Here is a 17,456-nt window from a genome sequence, read left to right on the forward strand (position 1 = left end):
TTTCTTTTTTTTCTTTTTGCTTTTTAGGGCTGCACCTGCGGCATATGGAGGTTCCCAGGCTAGGGGTCTAATCAGAGCTGCAGCTGCTGGCCTACACCACAGTCACAGCAATGCTGGATCTTAACCACATCTGCAACCTACACTGAAGCTCACGGCAACACTGGATCCTTAACCCACTGAACAAGGCCAGGGATCAAACCCACAACCTCATAGTTCCTAGTAGATTTGTTTCCACTGCACCACAACAGGAACTCCTGGATTCAATTTTTACATAAAAAGCCAATATTAACTAGGCATCCTCCCAAGATAGCAGTGGTGCTCATTGTATTGTAGATTAGTAATTCTTTATTGCTATTAAATAATGACATTAAAGAAATAGGAGTTCCCTGGTGGTTCAGTGGGTTAAAGATCCGATGTTGCCACTGCTGTGACATGGGTTCAATCCCGGCCTGGGAACTTACACAAGTCTTAGGTATGGCCAAAAAAACAAAAAATAAATAAATAAATGTATGCTTAATTCTTTGTTTAGTTTCTCCTTTATTTCTAGTAATCAGTTTTTCGTCATCACTCTCTTTTACCAGGAATTTTTATGTGGGGAGAAGTGCCTGGATCTGCTAATTCAGAGACTGCTTCAAACAGCGGATGAAGAAGCCATTACTGAATTTTTGGATGAAAACCTTAAATCAGCAAAATAAATGCTGATTTGTTATTTATTATTATATAAATGAAATGGACCTAGGTCAAGAAGCGGACTGAGGCATGGACATCTTTATGAACGCTCATAAAGTACAGCTAAAAAACCCACTACTCACAAAATATTTTTTAATGCATCAAGTCCCATTTCTATTTTCCTGTACAGGACTGTCCAGCTCTTCAAGTAGAAATGAAGCATGCATCATTGAAAAAAAGACATAAAGTATTAAGAATTGATCTTGTCTGAGTTCCTGTTGTGGCACAGCGGAAACTAATCAACTAGGAACCATGAGGTTGTGGGTTCAATCCCTGGCCTTGCTCAGTGGTTTAAGGATCCGGTGTTGCCACGGCTGTGGTGTTGGTTGCAGATGCAGCTCATATCCTGCATTGCTGTGGCTGTGGTGTAGTTCTGCAGCTACAGCTCCGATTGGACCCCTAGCCTGGCAGTCTTCATATGCCACAAGTGTGGCCCTAAAAGACAAAAAAAAAAAAAAAAAAAGTACTGTTATTCACGTTAAAGTTAGGACTCAAATGGCTCCTTTGTTGTTGTTGTTGTTTGCCTTTTTAGGGCTGCACCTGGGGCCTATGGATGTTCCCAGGCTAGGGGCTGAATCGGAGCTATAGCTGCCAGCCACAGCCACGGCCACGGCAATGACAGATCCAAGCCGTATCTGCGACCTACACCACAGCAACGTCAGATCCTTAACCCACTGAGCGAGGCCAGGGATCAAACCTTTGACTTAATCAGCATGGCGGATGCGGTGTGATATGAGTAATTTTCACTGTGGTTTGTTTTGTGCAGTGATACATAAAACCTCATCCTTACAGAGCTGCCAGCTGAGCAGGGAGCCAAAGTATGTCATCTACTCTAATTGTATTAAGTAATTTTTCTCAGGAAGTTTCCTGAGTCAAAAGAATGCCAACTATGTGGTATGTGGGATCTGCTGAGTAAAACAGGGAATTCTACCCAATATTCTGTGATAATCTGTACGAGAAAAGAATCTGAAAAAGAATGAATATGTGTGTATGTGTAGCCGAATCACAATATTGTAAATCAACTACAATTCAATAAAACTTTAAAAAAATAAAGAATGCCAGCTAATAAATTTAGAAAGAATGAGGGCATCACTATTTGGTAATTCCCAGCGTAACATTTGTTTCAGGCAAAATAAGAGTCATTCACTGATTTGTGTGTGTATGCGCGTGCTGAAATCTGGGCATGAACCAGGGACACATTAATTTAAATCAGTGAGATAAAATGTCATTGGATGTATTAGTTACATACTGGCGTTCTTTAAAGTTTTATCTGAGTTGAGAGACATTTTATCCTGTTCGAATCAATATCATTATTTCCCTAGGGGTAGGCATTGTCGTCTCCCCCCCCCCCCATGTAATTGATATCTCTGGAGAATCTGATTTAATTTGGAAGAATGTGGAATAGAGAGTTTCAGAGTACAGGTTAGAAACACAGAAACTGATTTTTGTTTTCAGGCTTTTTATATAGCAGAAATGATTACCCAAGGACATGCAAATATTAAAACTGTGTGAGGCAGTTCCTGTTTTGGCAGAGCGGAAACAAATCCGACTCATATCTGTGAGGATTTGGGTTCGATCCCAGCCTCACTCAGCGAGTTCAAGGATCCAGTGTGCCATGAGCTTCAGTGTAGTTCACAGGTGCGGATCGATCCCGCATTGCTGTGGCTGTGGCTGTGGCTGTGGCTGGCAGCTGCATCTCTGATTTGACCCCTAGTCTGGGAACTTGCATATGCTGCAGGTGCAACCCTAAAAAGCAAGAAATAAAACAATGTGTGAAAAACAAGGCAAAATGAAGATAGTCTAACGATGTTTTTCTCAAGCCTCTGTATTTATTACATATCACTTGGGAAACCTGCCATGATGCAGATTCTGACTCAGTAGATCTGGGGACTGTGATCCTACTTTTCCAACAAGCTCCTGAGTGATGATGGACACTGCTGACCCACAAACACCACCTTGACTACCAAGGATCTAGGGGACATCTGTTTAATTAATGAGTTGTGATATACTTTATTTTCAGACAGGAACATTCAGTTAAATTCAAAATCCTGCTTTATTCAGATAGACCCACTAGTCTTCCAAACCACAAAGATAAACTTGACATCTTTACCTGTCAGTAGAAAAATAAGGGATGAACATATAAGCCAAACATAAATCAGAGTTCTTGTAAAAAATCTGGAGAGCCAAAATTTATTGCCTCATATGCATACTGCCTTTAGAGTATCAAGGAATCACAAATTTTATTTTTTAAAAAAATAAACCTTAGGAGTTCCTGTCGGAAACAAATCCAACTAGGAACCCTGAGATTGTGCGTTCAATCCCTGGCCTTGCTCAGTGGGTTAAGGATCCAGCGTTGCCATGAGCTGTGGTGTAGGTCAAAGACTTGGCTCGGATCTGGTGTTGTTGTGGCTGTGGTGTGGGCTGGCAGCTACAGCTCCAGAATTCGACCCCTAGCCTGGGAACCTCCATATGTCTTGGGTACAGCCCTAAAAAAAGACCCCCAAAAATTGAAAAAAATAAAATAAACCTTAGAGTTAATTTAAAATTGAATTTGATGGGAGTTCCCGTTGTGGCACAGCAGAAACAAACCTGACTAGTATCCATGAGGATGCAAGTTCAATCCCTGGCCTCGCTCAGGGGGTTAAGGATTAGTGTTGCTGTGAACTGTGGTGTATACTGCAGACCCAGCTTGGATCCAGCGTTGGTGTGGCTGTGGTGTAGGCAGGCAGCTGCAACTCAGATTCCACCCTTAGCCTCGGAGCATCCATATGCCACACCTTTGGCTCTAAAGAAAAGGCAAAACAAAACACAAAGCAGAGGAAACATTTCCATCACCCCTGAAAGTTTCCTTGTGTTCCTTTCCACTTAATCCAGCAATCTGCCAACTCTCCCTCCACCAACAGTGGCAGCCTTTATGATTTTTTTTATTCACCGTGGCTTATTTTCACTGTTCTGGAAACACAAATAGTCCACATAAATGGTCATACAGTATGTACTCCTGTATATCTGGTTTCTTTTATTCCAAATTTTTCTTTCTCCAGCTGTGCCTGCAGTATATGGAATTTCCTGGGCCAGGGATTGAACCTGTGTCACAGCAGCAATCCAAGCTAGGGCAGAGACAAAGCCGGATCCTTAACCTGCTGCACCATTAAGAGAACACCTGTTCTCTTACAATACTTCAGGTATCAAAGATTGTTTTGTTTAGTCTCCAAGTAGTATTATACTCTGTGAATATACCACAATTAATTTTTTTAGGAGTTCCTGTTGTGGCTCAGTGGTAACAAAGCCAACTAGTATCCCTAAGGATTCGGGTTTGATCCCTGTCGCCGCTCAGTGTGTTAAGAATCTAGCGTTGTGTGAGCTGTGATGTAGGTTGCAGGTGCAGCTCGGACCCTGAGTTGCTGTGGCTGTGGCTGTGGCCGGCAGCTGTAGTTCCGATTTGACCCCTAGCCTGGAAGTGGGGCCCTAAAAAGAATAATATACTACTAATAATTTTTTAAATTTCTATCGATATATATTCAGATTCTTTCTTTTTTTGGTTTTTAGGGCCGCACCCACAGCATATGGAGGTTCCCAGGCTAGGGGTCGAATTGGAGCTGTAACCACCAGCCTTTGCCACAGCCATAGCAACATGGCAATGCCAGATCCTTAACCCACTGAGTGAAGCCAGGGATCGAGCCCACAACCTCATGGTTCCTAGTCAGATTCATTTCCGCTTCGCCACAACAGGAACGCCTAGATTATTTCTAATTTTGGTTATTATGGATAAATCTACTATGAACATGCACTAGTCTTTTTATGGACATGTTTTAATTCCCCTTGGGTAAAGGCCTGGGAGTGAAATTATTGGACACAATATTCAGAGAAACCACAACAGTTTTTTGTTGTTTTTAGGGTGTTTTTGTTTTGTTTTGTTTGTCTTTTGGGGCCACACCTGCGGCATATGGAGGTTCCCGGGTCAGGGGTCGAATTGGAGCTGTAGCTGCTGGTCTATGCCATGGCCCACAGCAATGTGGGATCTTAACCCACTGAGCAAGGCAAGGGATCGAACTTTGTCCTCACGGATACTAGTCGGGTTCGTTTACTGCAGAGCCAAGATGGGAACTCCCCCAAACAGTTTTTAAAAGTTATTCTCCTGCTGTGCGCTATCCACCTATTCATATAATATTGAAGATTTCATTCATTAGGTTATGGTAACACTTCACAAACTAGCAACAGGAGTGGTCTGGGTTTTAAATAAAAGTTCTCTAACAAATCTCTAAACACTTGATTTTGAATATTTAACTAATGTTGATTAGTACATATATAAAACACTTCTTTAAAGCATAGGCTGTACTGTATTACTTCAAGGAATGTCAGGGCATATATGAATCCCAAGCTGTTTGAATCTTGTGCTTTTGTACGATTCAAGGTATGTTTGTTTAAATATTTTAATTTAAAACTCTCGTTAAAACTCCTTAATAAAGACAGTTCCAAAATCTTCAAAGGATTGGTGGAAAGGAACTGAAAGAACAGTATGAGTAACACTCATATCAAGAGGTTGTGAAAATAACCTTGTTCCTCGGAATGAAGTGTTGATTTGGTGAGATGCCAACCTATTTATATGCCTGATTTTCATATTTAAGGCCATCTATAAATGCTGTTCTCTAGGACCTCATCTTTGTCTAAGACATCCTAATGATTTTTTTTTTTTTTTTTTGGTCTTTTTGCTATTTCTTGGGCCGCTCCGGCGGCATATGGAGATTCCCAGGCTAGGGGTCTAATCGGAGCTGTAACCACCAGCCTACACCAGAGCCACAGCAACACGTGATCCGAGCCGCGTCTGCAACCTGCACCACAGCTCACGGCAACACCGGATCGTCAACCCACTGAGCAAGGGCAGGGACCGAACCCGCAACCTCATGGTTCCTAGTCGTTAACCACTGCGCCACGACGGGAACTTCAACATCCTAATGAATTTATATGTCACTTAGTACTGAAAATATTGTAATAACGTTCAGAATCTTCCAGAAGTAGCAACATTAAACACTGGATGTTTTCTTTGCAGTAATTGCTCATGGTTTCAAGTTAAGTGGGTGTCGCACTCTTAATAAATTCTAAGAGAAAAGCCGACAATTATTAATCTTTATATTTTAAACAGAGTGTAAGCACTTAATTGTTCTAATCAACAAATATTTGGGGAAATAACTATTAAAAAATTAAAACACACACACACAAATATTTATTGAAGCATCCTGTGTCCTATGCAATTTTTATCTCATTTCATCCTCACACGACCCTAGGAAAGACTATTCTCCCCATTTTGCAAAGAAGGAAAAGTTCTCAGAGGGAAGCTACACAGTTAATAAACATTAAAACTGGGCTCTTACTCTGGACTTCAAAGCCAAAATGCCAAGCCGTCGGAGCCGGGAGAATAAACGCTCAAACCCTGAAGCAGTCTTGCCCCGGAAGCCTCGCGATATTACTCAAACTACTACTCCCAACATGCAAAGCGCCTTCTCTGCCGCCGCTAAAGTGGGCGAGTGGGGAGGGCCCCGCCTGCGTCAGGCGCGAAAGGCAGTCTGGGAGTGGTAGTTCTCCTGGAAGCCTACCGGTATTGCCAGCGCGGCAGTGGCGGATCTCTTGGTTCCAGCCAGTAGGTCCTGTGAGGGCGAGTTGAGGCGGAGAAAGGGCGCGGAACTGGAAACGGGTGAGTCAGGCACTGTCTACGCTATAAAGGGAGGCGGCACCGCGGTGTAGGGCTGAGTTAAGTAAGCGCGGCCCCCGCGCAGTCTCTCCGGAGACACCACAACCTTAGCGTCAGCGAGAGAAGGGTGAGGAGGCGCCCGAGCCCGGTCTTTGCACCCGTTCTCGCCCTCAGCTCCCTACCAGCATCTCCACCATGCAGTCCCGGGAAGAAGCTTCGCGCTCTCGCCGCCTCGCCAGTCCCCGCGGTGGGAGGCGGCCCAAGAGGATTTCCAAGCCTTCGGTTTCGGCTTTTTTCACGGGGTCGGAGGAGCTGAAGGACACGGCCCATTCCGCAGCCCTGTTGGCACAGCTCAAGTCCTTCTACGACGCGCGGCTGCTCTGTGATGTGACCATCGAGGTGGTCACGCCTGGCAGCGGGCCTGGCACGGGTCGCCTTTTTTCCTGCAACCGTAACGTGCTGGCCGCCGCGTGTCCCTACTTCAAGAGCATGTTCACCGGCGGCATGTACGAGAGCCATCAGACGAACGTGACCATGCACGACGTAGATGCCGAATCCTTCGAGGTGCTGGTCGATTACTGCTACACGGGTCGCGTGTCCCTGAGTGAGGCCAACGTGCAGCGCCTTTACGCGGCCTCGGACATGCTGCAGCTGGAGTATGTGCGGGAAGCCTGTGCGTCGTTCCTAGCCCGCCGCCTTGACCTGGCCAACTGCACGGCCATCCTCAAGTTCGCCGACGCCTTCGACCATCACAAGCTGCGGTCGCAGGCCCAGTCCTTTATCGCGCACAACTTCAAGCAGCTCAGCCGCATGGGTTCGATTCGCGAGGAGTCTCTGGCCGATCTGACCCTGGCCCAACTGCTGGCTGTCCTGCGCCTGGATAGTCTAGACATCGAGAGTGAGCGGACAGTGTGTCACGTTGCGGTGCAGTGGTTGGAGGCGGCTCCCAAGGAGCGGGGTCCCAGCGCTGCCGAAGTCTTCAAGTGTGTCCGCTGGACACACTTCACGGATAAAGATCGGGAATACCTGGAAGGGCTGTTGACCAAACCTATTGTGAAGAAGTACTGTCTGGACCTCATGGAAGGGGTCCTGCAGATGCGATATGGTGACATGTTGTACAAGTCTCTGGTGCCAAAGCCAGAGAGCAGCAGTGGCAATTCTGTTGTCTCCATAGCAGAAAATCCACCCCAGAGGCTGGGTATGTGTGCCAAGGAGATGGTGATCTTCTTTGGCCATCCCAGAGATCCCTTTCTGTGCTATGACCCATACTCAGGGGACATTTACACAATGCCATCACCTTTGACCAGCTTGGCTCATACCAAGACTATCACCTCCTCAGCTGTCTGTGTCTCTCCCGACCATGACATCTATCTGGCCGCCCAGCCCAGGAAAGACCTCTGGGTGTACAAACCAGCCCAGAATAGTTGGCAGCAGCTGGCAGACCGCCTGCTCTGCCGGGAGGGCATGGATGTGGCTTACCTCAACGGCTACATTTACATTTTGGGTGGGCGGGACCCTGTTACTGGAGTTAAATTAAAGGAGGTGGAGTGCTACAGTGTTCAGAGAAACCAGTGGGCCCTAGTGGCTCCCGTACCCCATTCCTTCTATTCCTTTGAACTGATTGTGGTTCAGAACTATCTTTATGCTGTGAACAGCAAGCGCATGCTCTGCTACGATCCCAGCCATAACATGTGGCTGAACTGTGCTTCTCTTAAACGCAGTGACTTCCAGGAGGCCTGTGTCTTCAATGATGAGATCTATTGTATCTGTGACATCCCCGTCATGAAGGTGTATAACCCGGCCAGGGGAGAATGGAGGCGGATCAGTAATATTCCCCTGGACTCCGAGACCCACAACTACCAGATTGTCAATCATGGCCAAAAGCTGCTCCTCATCACTTCTACAACCCCGCAGTGGAAGAAAAACCGGGTGACTGTGTATGAATATGATACTAGGGAAGACCAGTGGATTAATATAGGTACCATGTTAGGCCTTTGCAGTTTGACTCTGGCTTTATTTGCCTCTGTGCTCGAGTTTATCCCTCCTGCCTTGAACCTGGTCAGAGTTTCATCACCGAGGAAGATGATGCACGGAGTGAGTCTAGTACTGAATGGGACTTAGATGGATTCAGTGAGCTGGACTCTGAGTCAGGAAGTTCAAGTTCTTTTACCGACGATGAAGTCTGGGTACAGGTAGCACCTCAGCGAAATGCACAGGATCAGCAGGGTTCTTTGTAAATAGTTTGAAATACTAAGCTATTTCTACTGCTGTGGAATGTATATTAAAACGATGTGTCCCTTCCTTTTCCTGAAAAAAAGAAAACAAAGGTTGACCAAGACTGCCAATTTGGTTTAGAAAAGGTAATGTTTTGCTAATGTAATGTTACAGAATTTAAACAGTCCATGAAATCAACTTATATTATAATTTACTGTGCTGAAAGTCAAGATTAAAATACGCAAAAAAAATGAACCATATAATTGATTAGAATGCTTGGTGGTTTTTTTCCTTTGTTCACGTATTTATTGCACCAGTGAATTGTTTTGATTAGTTACACTGTTTATGTTTTGATTTAACTTGTTAATTCTATTTAGTGTTCTGAGGAAGTTAGCTTTTTAATTTTATAATGGAAAATTGGACTAGAAATTGTTGGTGGGGTTTTGAAGGTTCACATTTTCCTTCCGAATAATGAAAGTAGTAGACTTCCCAAATTTTAAACTAGTCAGGTTTTAGTATTCTAAAATAGTAGAGTATGTTAAAATTTGGTTTGGTTTCTGCAAAGGAAAAAAATGGGCATATATATATATATATATATATATATATTAAGGTTATTAAATAGTAATTTCATTTTGGTGATATGCACAGTGGTCTTAAGCACTCAGAGAAATCAGGATTCCACTCTTTTAAAAGAAATTTCATTTTTATTTTTGGGATGTAAAATGAGTATTTGCTAGATGTGACCATTTTTCTTTCCAAAAAACATCCGTTCTAGAAGTATCACCAACTATTTGGACACCCTTTTAAACCAAAAACAATGGGTCACTTGCCCCATATTTTTTTAATCTATACCTGACAGATGCTTCAGTGAATCAGAGGGACAGTCCTTTTTTTCACTGGACATATGGTTGGTTAATGTAAATTTTTATCCATTGGTCATGCTTTGTCTTAAAAATTTTATATGCTTTCCTGAAATAGTTTGGCTGTATAGTTTTGGTGTTTGTCTTAAAAGATTCTTCAGCAGGAAGTGATTTTTGTGAGATGATAACTGGTTTTGAAAATACATATAAGCTAAAAACAGTGTTTTACTGAGATCAGTAGTAGTTATTGAGCCTATCAACTCTCAAATCCAGTGCCAGCAGAGAACTTTTCAACTTTAAGCTGTGAATAGAATTGTTTTATGTAGCATTGCAATTTTCTGTCAGTTTTATAAGTCGCTGTAAATTATTATCAGCTTGAAGGTATTTTTGTATTAAAAGTTGACAGTTAAAGAACATAAGTGGATGATGGCATTTGGGCCCATAGTGAAAATATGTTTCCTCTAAAATATTTCCCTAAGCAGTGATAGACATGGTTATTTTATTAGGTGCTTAATGCCTGTCCTCTATTTCTCTGTGAACCATGCCCTAGTCTTTTGTTTGCTTGTTTGTTGGTTGTTTGTTTATGAATCACCATAATAAGGGAAGGTCCAGAAATAGACTCAATTATGCAAAATTGACATTTTAAATACGAGAACACATAGGTGCTTACTTTTTTTGTTAATGCCCATGGTTGTCAACATAGCTACACATGATAAATGGCGTGTTTATGTATAGATACTTGTGGTCTATAAATTTTTCTACACCCACTTAGAATTATCTTCTTGAATCTTTGTTCAATAACGTGCTAATTCCTCTTCTGTGTTTTTAATCTCTAGTGACCAAATGCTAAGATTTCTTTTCACCCTGACAGAGAACTGAGGTGGTCTGGGATGGAGAGCAGAATTTTGAATCCAAAAAAGGAAGGAAAGAGAAAAGGGTTTAAAAACCCCAAATACACAAATAATGTTTTCTTAGCCATCATGGCCACCTGAAGAGTCCACCGGTGGACTGTTTCACATTATTTAGTGAAATAAGATTCTTTTCACATTATTTGGTGAAATAAGATTCTTACCCTAGCAGCAGGTGTGTCCCTTCAAAACAGCGAACATACTTTAGTTTTTTTTGTTCCATTTGATCCCAGGGCTATGAACGAGCACTGCTCTTAACAAGGAGAGCTATTTTTTATTTTCTTTCTTTTCCTTTTTTTTTTTTTTTTGTCTTTTAGCACTGCACCCGAAACATATGGAGGTTCCCAGGCGAGGGGTCCAATCGAAGCTGTGGCTGCCAGCCTACGCCACAGCCACTCAGGATCCGAGCCGCCTCTTCGACCTACACCACAGCTCACAGCAACGCCGGATCCTTCACCCACTGAGCGAGGCCAGGAATCGAACAGAGTCCTCATGGATGCTAGTCGGGTTTGTTAACCACTGAGCCACGACAGGAACTCCAAGGAAAGCTCTTTCTTAGTAGTGTTATTTTTTGGCCAGCTTATGTTCACCATTAACTTCCTGTTGATAGTTTTTTGCTTTGTAAGGTTGAAACAGGACAGTGCTGACCACAACCACATTATTTATCTGCAGAATTACAGTATGCAACTGGACTGCTACACGATTCTCTTAATTTGTCATTCTCAACCTTTGAGTTAGTTGGAAGCTAATGAATCAAAAAGGATTGGTTTACAATGAGGTTTTCTTAGAAAGGATTGGTTTCATGATATATTTGTGAATTAGGGAATAGATGTTAACCCTTACTTTACAGATAAGTGGTTTGTACGTAGTTAGTTACAAATAAAATTGGCGCTAGAACCCCAGGCCTTCCGACCTCTTAATTTAGTTGCTGCTAAATGTATAAAACCCTTGCTTACAGAGTGAGTGATACAACTAGCAGTGTTGAAATCCCTTCATCACAGGAAAGCACTTTTGCCTCAATTTTGCAATGAATCAGCACAGTTTTAGCAAATGCTCAATATAATGTCATTTGCAGGATTAGTATTTGTAAGACTTAGGATGATCTTATCTTTTGTATCTGTCTGCCTATATGTAGAAAACCTCAGAGAAACCAAATTATTTCAGATACTTTAAATATTCAGATATAAATGGCATTGGTATTTTCAAAAGGATAAAATGTAAGATTGATTTCGCTAATTTGGGTTTGGGATTAAATTTAAATTATAATTCCCTTCTATCTCCTCTAGCTGAGGAGGGTTTTGTTTCATTTTTGTTTTGTTTTTCTGTTTTGTACCTGGATCTTATTGAGCATCTGATGAAAACTTTTGACCCATTCCCCAGAAAACCGTACAAGTTTATGGTTTCACAATTTCAAAGGTGTTATGACACTTCCGAAGTTCATCCACACACCCAGGGTAAGAGTACTTGTGGCAGAGTCCCAAGAAGTTTTACAGAAGGGAATTAGCATTTTGCAGAAGATATATTGCTCAAATGTTTATAAGGGAGGAAAGGTGTTATTAAAATAGAGCTAAAGAAATCATGTATATTTATCATCTGAAAGAGAATAAATATTGATGGTTACCTCAGAACAAAGGCAACATTGACCCTTGTGAATTTAATTTCCTCCTGATGATTAGCATGAGAACAATTAAGTAACAGGATGTGATTTAAAGAAATGGGTCAGAGGAGCTAGTGTATATGTGTTTGTGAGAGAAGGTGAACACCACGTCTCACTCTTCTGCCATCTTGATCTCACCTCCAAGCCAGTGTATATGAAAGCTTTGAAACGAAGTGTTATACATACTTGGGATATGATTATTGTCTGAGAATAAGACTGCGTATAAGAATTTAAAGTAAATTATAGGTTCTAGGTGTTTCAAACTGTGGACATCACAACTGTTTATTAGGTATCTAAGTTGCAAGAGTGCTTTATCTCATAATAAGCAAGTGAACAGGTACTTAGAAAAGGCCATCTACCATAAGGAATCTATTTAAAATATCATAAATTTGCTACTCACTGCTCTTTAAACTAGGAACCAGTGTTTTGCTAAATGTCATTTTCACTAATTTGTGTTGAAATGAGGAAAAAGTATAAAACATGAATGGGTTGTAAACCAAGATTATTTCATTGAATTTGTTTTAATGTACATGAATTGGAAATATAAAAATTTTACGCAGGTCCATGCAGTCCCCTAAACTTGAAAGTTTCCTTGTCTTTGAAATCCTAAAATCTCTTGCAGGCTTCTTAGCTGTTTTATTTTGCTTCTGTGCTTTCATATGATCTTTACTCTTACCTGCTTAAAATTTTCAACGCTTTTTCATCATAACTTTAAAAGAATATTATAGCAAATGTGATAGGGCAGGAAAGTATAGGAAATAAAATTGTTTCTAGAAGACGTGACTAGCAATCCTAAGAGAATTCATTGATAAGCTATTTTTAGAACCATAGAGATTGTTAAGTATATATGAACCAATTTTTTTTTTTTTTTCCTTTTAGGGCCGCACCTACAGCAAATGGAGGTTCCCAGGCTAGGGATTGAATTGGAGTTGCAGCTGCCAGCCACAGCCACAGCCGCAGCAACTCGGGCTCCGAGCCACATCTGTGACCTACACCACAAGCTCTCAGCAACACCAGAGCCTTAACCCACTGAGCAGGGCCAGGGATCGAACCCACATCCTCATGGATACTAGTCGGGTTCATTTCCACTGAGCCACAATGGGAATTCTCAATTTTTTTTTTTTTTTTAACAAAACAGGACAGTGTTCACAGAGGCTGTCAAGTCTTGCCAAACAGGCAGTAAGTTTTGTGTTCTCTCCTTGACTCTGGGCTGTTTTGTTACCCAGATCTTTCCATCAGCCCCCGTTCTTCACTTATTTAACCTCATGAAGTCAACACCACCTGAGACACAGGGTGTAGAGAACAGATCTAGCTACATACCTTTCCCTCCATACTTTGAGACATACCTTCTCAGAAACCATCCTCCTCTGGGCCGTCACCTCTCTGAGACAGAATCAAGCTTCTATATTCTCCTCCAAAACAATTTTAGCTGCTTGGAACCACCATGTCGTAATCAGGAATGTTTTAGGGAGTCAACTATCCCTTAATTTGGGGGAAACTAGTAAACAGCAATGACTATCACTTCAAAGCACAGCCTGATTCAGTCTAATATCCATATGGCTTTCTTTGTATGAAAAAGATATGATGGGCCATGTTTTCCTCTTTATATATTAGTTAGGATCTAGGTGTGGTTGTATGTACAGAGACCCTATAGTAGTTGTTGTTGTTTTGTTTTGTTTTGTTTTGTTTGTTTTAGGGCTGCACCTGCAGCATATGGAGGTTCCGAGGCTAGGGGTCTAATTGAAGCTACAGCTGCCGGGCTACACCACAGCCACAGCAATGTGGGAATCCGAGCCACATCTGCACCCTCCACCACAGCTCACGGCTACGCTGAATCCTTAACCCACTGAGCGAGGCCAGGGATCGAACCCACAGCCTCATGTTTCCTAGTTGGGTTCGTTTCCACTGGGCCACGACGGGAAATCCTATAGCTGTTTTAATAAGATAGACATTTGTTATCTAAAACTCCGGTCTGTTATGTTGGCCCAGATGTAGGAAGTTGCCTGAGACCCAGGCTTTTTTGTTTTCCTGTTCTGCTACCCTAGGGTGTTGTCCTTATTCAAACGGTCCAAGCTGGTCCACCCTTATGTGGGTATTCTAGTCATCAGGAAGGGAGGAAGGAAGGGGAGGGCATGACCCCTATAAGGGAAGTTGTGTACATCACTTCTGATCACCTGACATTGGCCAGATCTTGACCTTAAGGCTGCATCTGTATGTGTGCTTGGAAGAAGTAGTCTTCATCCTGGGTCAATAGCTATCATTAAAATTCAAGGGTTGGAGTTCCCATTGCGGCTCAGTGGAAATGAATCTGATTAGCATCCATGAGGACCCAGATTTGATCTCTGGCCTCGCTTGCCCTGAGCTGTGGTGTAGACCGGCAGCCGCAGCTCCAATTCAACCCCTAGCCTGGGAACCTCCATATGCCACGGGTATGGCCCTAAAAAGTATAAATAAGTAAATAAATAAGTAAAATTCAAGGGTTCCCTCTTATAGAATCCCGAGGAAGGACACTGTGGTAGGAACAGCAATCTCTGCTGTACCATCTCTCAGGCTAGATTCGATCACATGGCAGCCGAAATGATTGCCAGGACTCCCCAGACCCACATCCTACCAGCTTAGAAATCCCCATGGAAAAAGGCAATTTTTTCTGATATCTCTTGCAGATAATTCCTGGGGGGGCCTTGGACTCTATAATAAATCACCAAGTTGGGTCACTTGTCATAGATGAAGTTGGAAACACTGAGGGTGTTATCTCAATAAAGGATTATTGTTGCTACTGTGGCAGATTTTCCAAGATGATACAGTTCCAAAGGTGGGAATGTTCAGATTACAGCAGGTACTTTGTTTTGACCTGGTCCTAGAATGTGAGGGGAAACCTGGATGAGAACAAGCTGGCCAGATTGTTAAGCATCAGATCCTTTTTTTTTTTTTTTTTTTTTGCTATTTCTTGGGCCGCTCCCGCGGCATATGGAGGTTCCCAGGCTAGGGGTCTAATCAGAGCTGTAGCCACCAGCCTACGCCAGAGCCACAGCAGCGCGGGATCCGAGCCATGTCTGCAACCTACACCACAGCTCACGGCAACGCCGGATCATTAACCCACTGAGCAAGGGCAGGGACCAAACGCGCACCCTCATGGTTCCTAGTCGGATTCGTTAACCACTGCGCCACCACGGGAACTCCCAAGCATCAGATCTTGAAGGCTTCATATCCCATGCCCAAGGAGTTGGCTTTTTTTGCGGGCAGTGTAAATCCTTTGAGAACTTTTTGGTAGGAACTTGGGGAATCTGTTCTGCAAAGACTCCTCTTCTGGATGCATCAGCAGTGCAAGACAGAGGCGGCAAGACCAGATCAAGGAAGGCAGATGTAGTGTAGACAGTGCGATGCTGCAGCCCTTGAAGGCAGCAGCTGTGGGCTTGATAAGGAAGGTCAAGTACAGGGGATTCAAAAGATTGAGCTGGGAGTTCCCATTGCGGCTCATTGGAAACGAATCCGACTAGGAACCATGAGGTTGCCGGTTCGATCCCTGGCCTTGCTCAGTGGGTTAAGGATCTGGTGTTGCCATGAGCTGTGGTGTAGGTCGCAGATGTGGCTTGGATCTGGCATTGTTGTGACTGTGTGGTAGGCCAGCAGCTGTAGCTCATATTCGACGCCTAGCCTGGGAACCTCCACATATGCTACAGGTGTGGCCCTAAAGAGAAAAAAAAAAAAATTGAGCTGGACCTGTAATTGTATGTTTAGAGTTGAGGGAGCTGAGCAAGGAAGTATGAAAGGACTGTGGGAGGAGTTCCTGTTGTGGCTCAGCTGGTTAGGGACCCAACCCTAACCTCCCCTGTCTGAGGATCCTCTGCCTCCATCATTGGGTTAAGGATCCAACATTGCTGCAAGCTGCAGTGTAGGTGGCAGGTTCAGCTCGGATCTGGTGTTGCTGTGGCCGTGGCATAAGCCACAGGTGCAGCTCTGATTTGACCCCTGGCCCAGGTGTGGCAATAAAGAAAAAGTATAAGACAGGAAGAACAACAGGCTATTTCCTAAGTTTCCTGGTTGCATATTGTAGGAGAACATAGGCCACACTTAAGTACCAGAGAGGCCTTAAAACAAGACAGAGACTGGTTTCTCTCCATTCAGTCCAGAAGTGAGCAATCAAGCTTGGCAGGGTAGGAGTTCCCTTGTGGCACAGCAGGTTAAGGATCTGGTATTGTCACTGCAGCGGGTCACTGCTATGCCAGGAGTTCACTCCCTGGCCTGGGAACGTCCATATGCTGCGAGCTCGGGGGGAGAAAAAAAAAAAAAGTGTGGGCAGACTGGCTCTGCCCAATGAGATTCTTCTTCGGCCCAGGTTCCCTCACGATTTTCCCCCAGCTCCCAATGACTTGTCTTCATCCTCATGAACAAAGCACCCTGACCAGGATTATTTCTGTGTTGCAGCCTGCAGGAAGAAGGAAAGAAAAAATGTGAAGGGCAAAAATTCCTTTTTCAAGGACTCTTAGGGAGTTCCCGTCGTTAACCGCTTAACCACGACAGGAACTCCTCTGTATATTGTTCTTGATCAGTAGCTGATTCTTGACTTTTTGTCAATCAGAATCATAGACTATGAGCCCAATTTTTTTATTTAAACCCCAAGAACTTTAAACAGTATACCAAGAATCACACTGCTCATGGTTAATAAAGCCAGAATTAGAACTGTTTCTTGTCTTTTAAATCAAGGTATTTTCTAGTATACCCTCTTGTCTCCCAAGTAGCTTTAGTGATGAAGTTGATACCATTTTTTTCAATGTGTACACCATCCAAACATAGAACTTGGGAAGTAAATCACTGTTGTTCTGTTTGAGATTTATTTGGTCCTTCCGTTTTGTTGCGATGCACCTTAGGGCACCGAGTCTGGAATTTCCACACTCCTTACCAAGAACTGTGAATAAAGAGAGGTCTAGACGTGAAGCAAAGTCATCTTAGCACTCTTGAGAAAGGACAAGAAAGTTGATTTTAATTCCACATAAAACCCAAGGAAACCCCCAGTGCTCAAAATTTTATATATTAAAACATATGATATTATTTTTAGTATTATGTTTGTATTTTTAATAGTATTTATACTATCTGTATTTTTGGTATTATATTTTGACCATTTCAGTTCAGACACTGATCTCAACAAGGGTATTGAGTTACTTTAGCAAATATCAAATTGTTCTTATACTTAAATGGTATTAAATATGTCAGGGTGGGAGTTCCCTTGTGGTGCAGTGGGTTAAGGGACTTCTACATGCCAAGGGTGTGTGATTTACTAGGAACTCAGGTTCTCTTTTTTTTGGTCTTTTTGTCTTTGGCACGTGGAGGTTCCCAGGCTAGGGGTCTAATCGGAGCAGCAGCTGCCAGCCTACACCACAGCCATAGCCACAGCAACATGGGAT

The 17,456-nt window shown here is 43.0% G+C and overlaps 2 protein-coding genes across 5 annotated transcripts in view; both read left to right on the forward strand.

The window, feature by feature from the left end:
* Positions 1-1,170, forward strand: part of MTRF1 (mitochondrial translation release factor 1) — a 34,793-nt gene extending 33,623 nt beyond the window's left edge. For 2 of the 4 annotated variants that reach the window (XM_021065101.1, XM_021065102.1), the window contains one exon: positions 582-930. In XM_021065101.1, coding sequence (XP_020920760.1) covers positions 582-695 — 114 coding nt within the window. In that variant the 3' untranslated portion in view covers positions 696-930. Of the gene's footprint in view, positions 1-581 lie in introns of all 4 variants that reach the window. The other 2 variants (XM_021065103.1, NM_001243580.1) reach the window with 2 other exon arrangements.
* On the forward strand, positions 6,255-10,256 carry KBTBD7 (kelch repeat and BTB domain containing 7). Its single transcript, XM_003130995.5, is given in 2 exon segments — positions 6,255-8,405; positions 8,408-10,256. Coding segments are annotated over 2 exon segments (2,040 nt in total). The 5' UTR covers positions 6,255-6,610; the 3' UTR covers positions 8,653-10,256.

Source organism: Sus scrofa, chromosome 11 (genome assembly GCF_000003025.6).
Source record: "Sus scrofa isolate TJ Tabasco breed Duroc chromosome 11, Sscrofa11.1, whole genome shotgun sequence".
NCBI lineage: Eukaryota > Metazoa > Chordata > Mammalia > Artiodactyla > Suidae > Sus > Sus scrofa.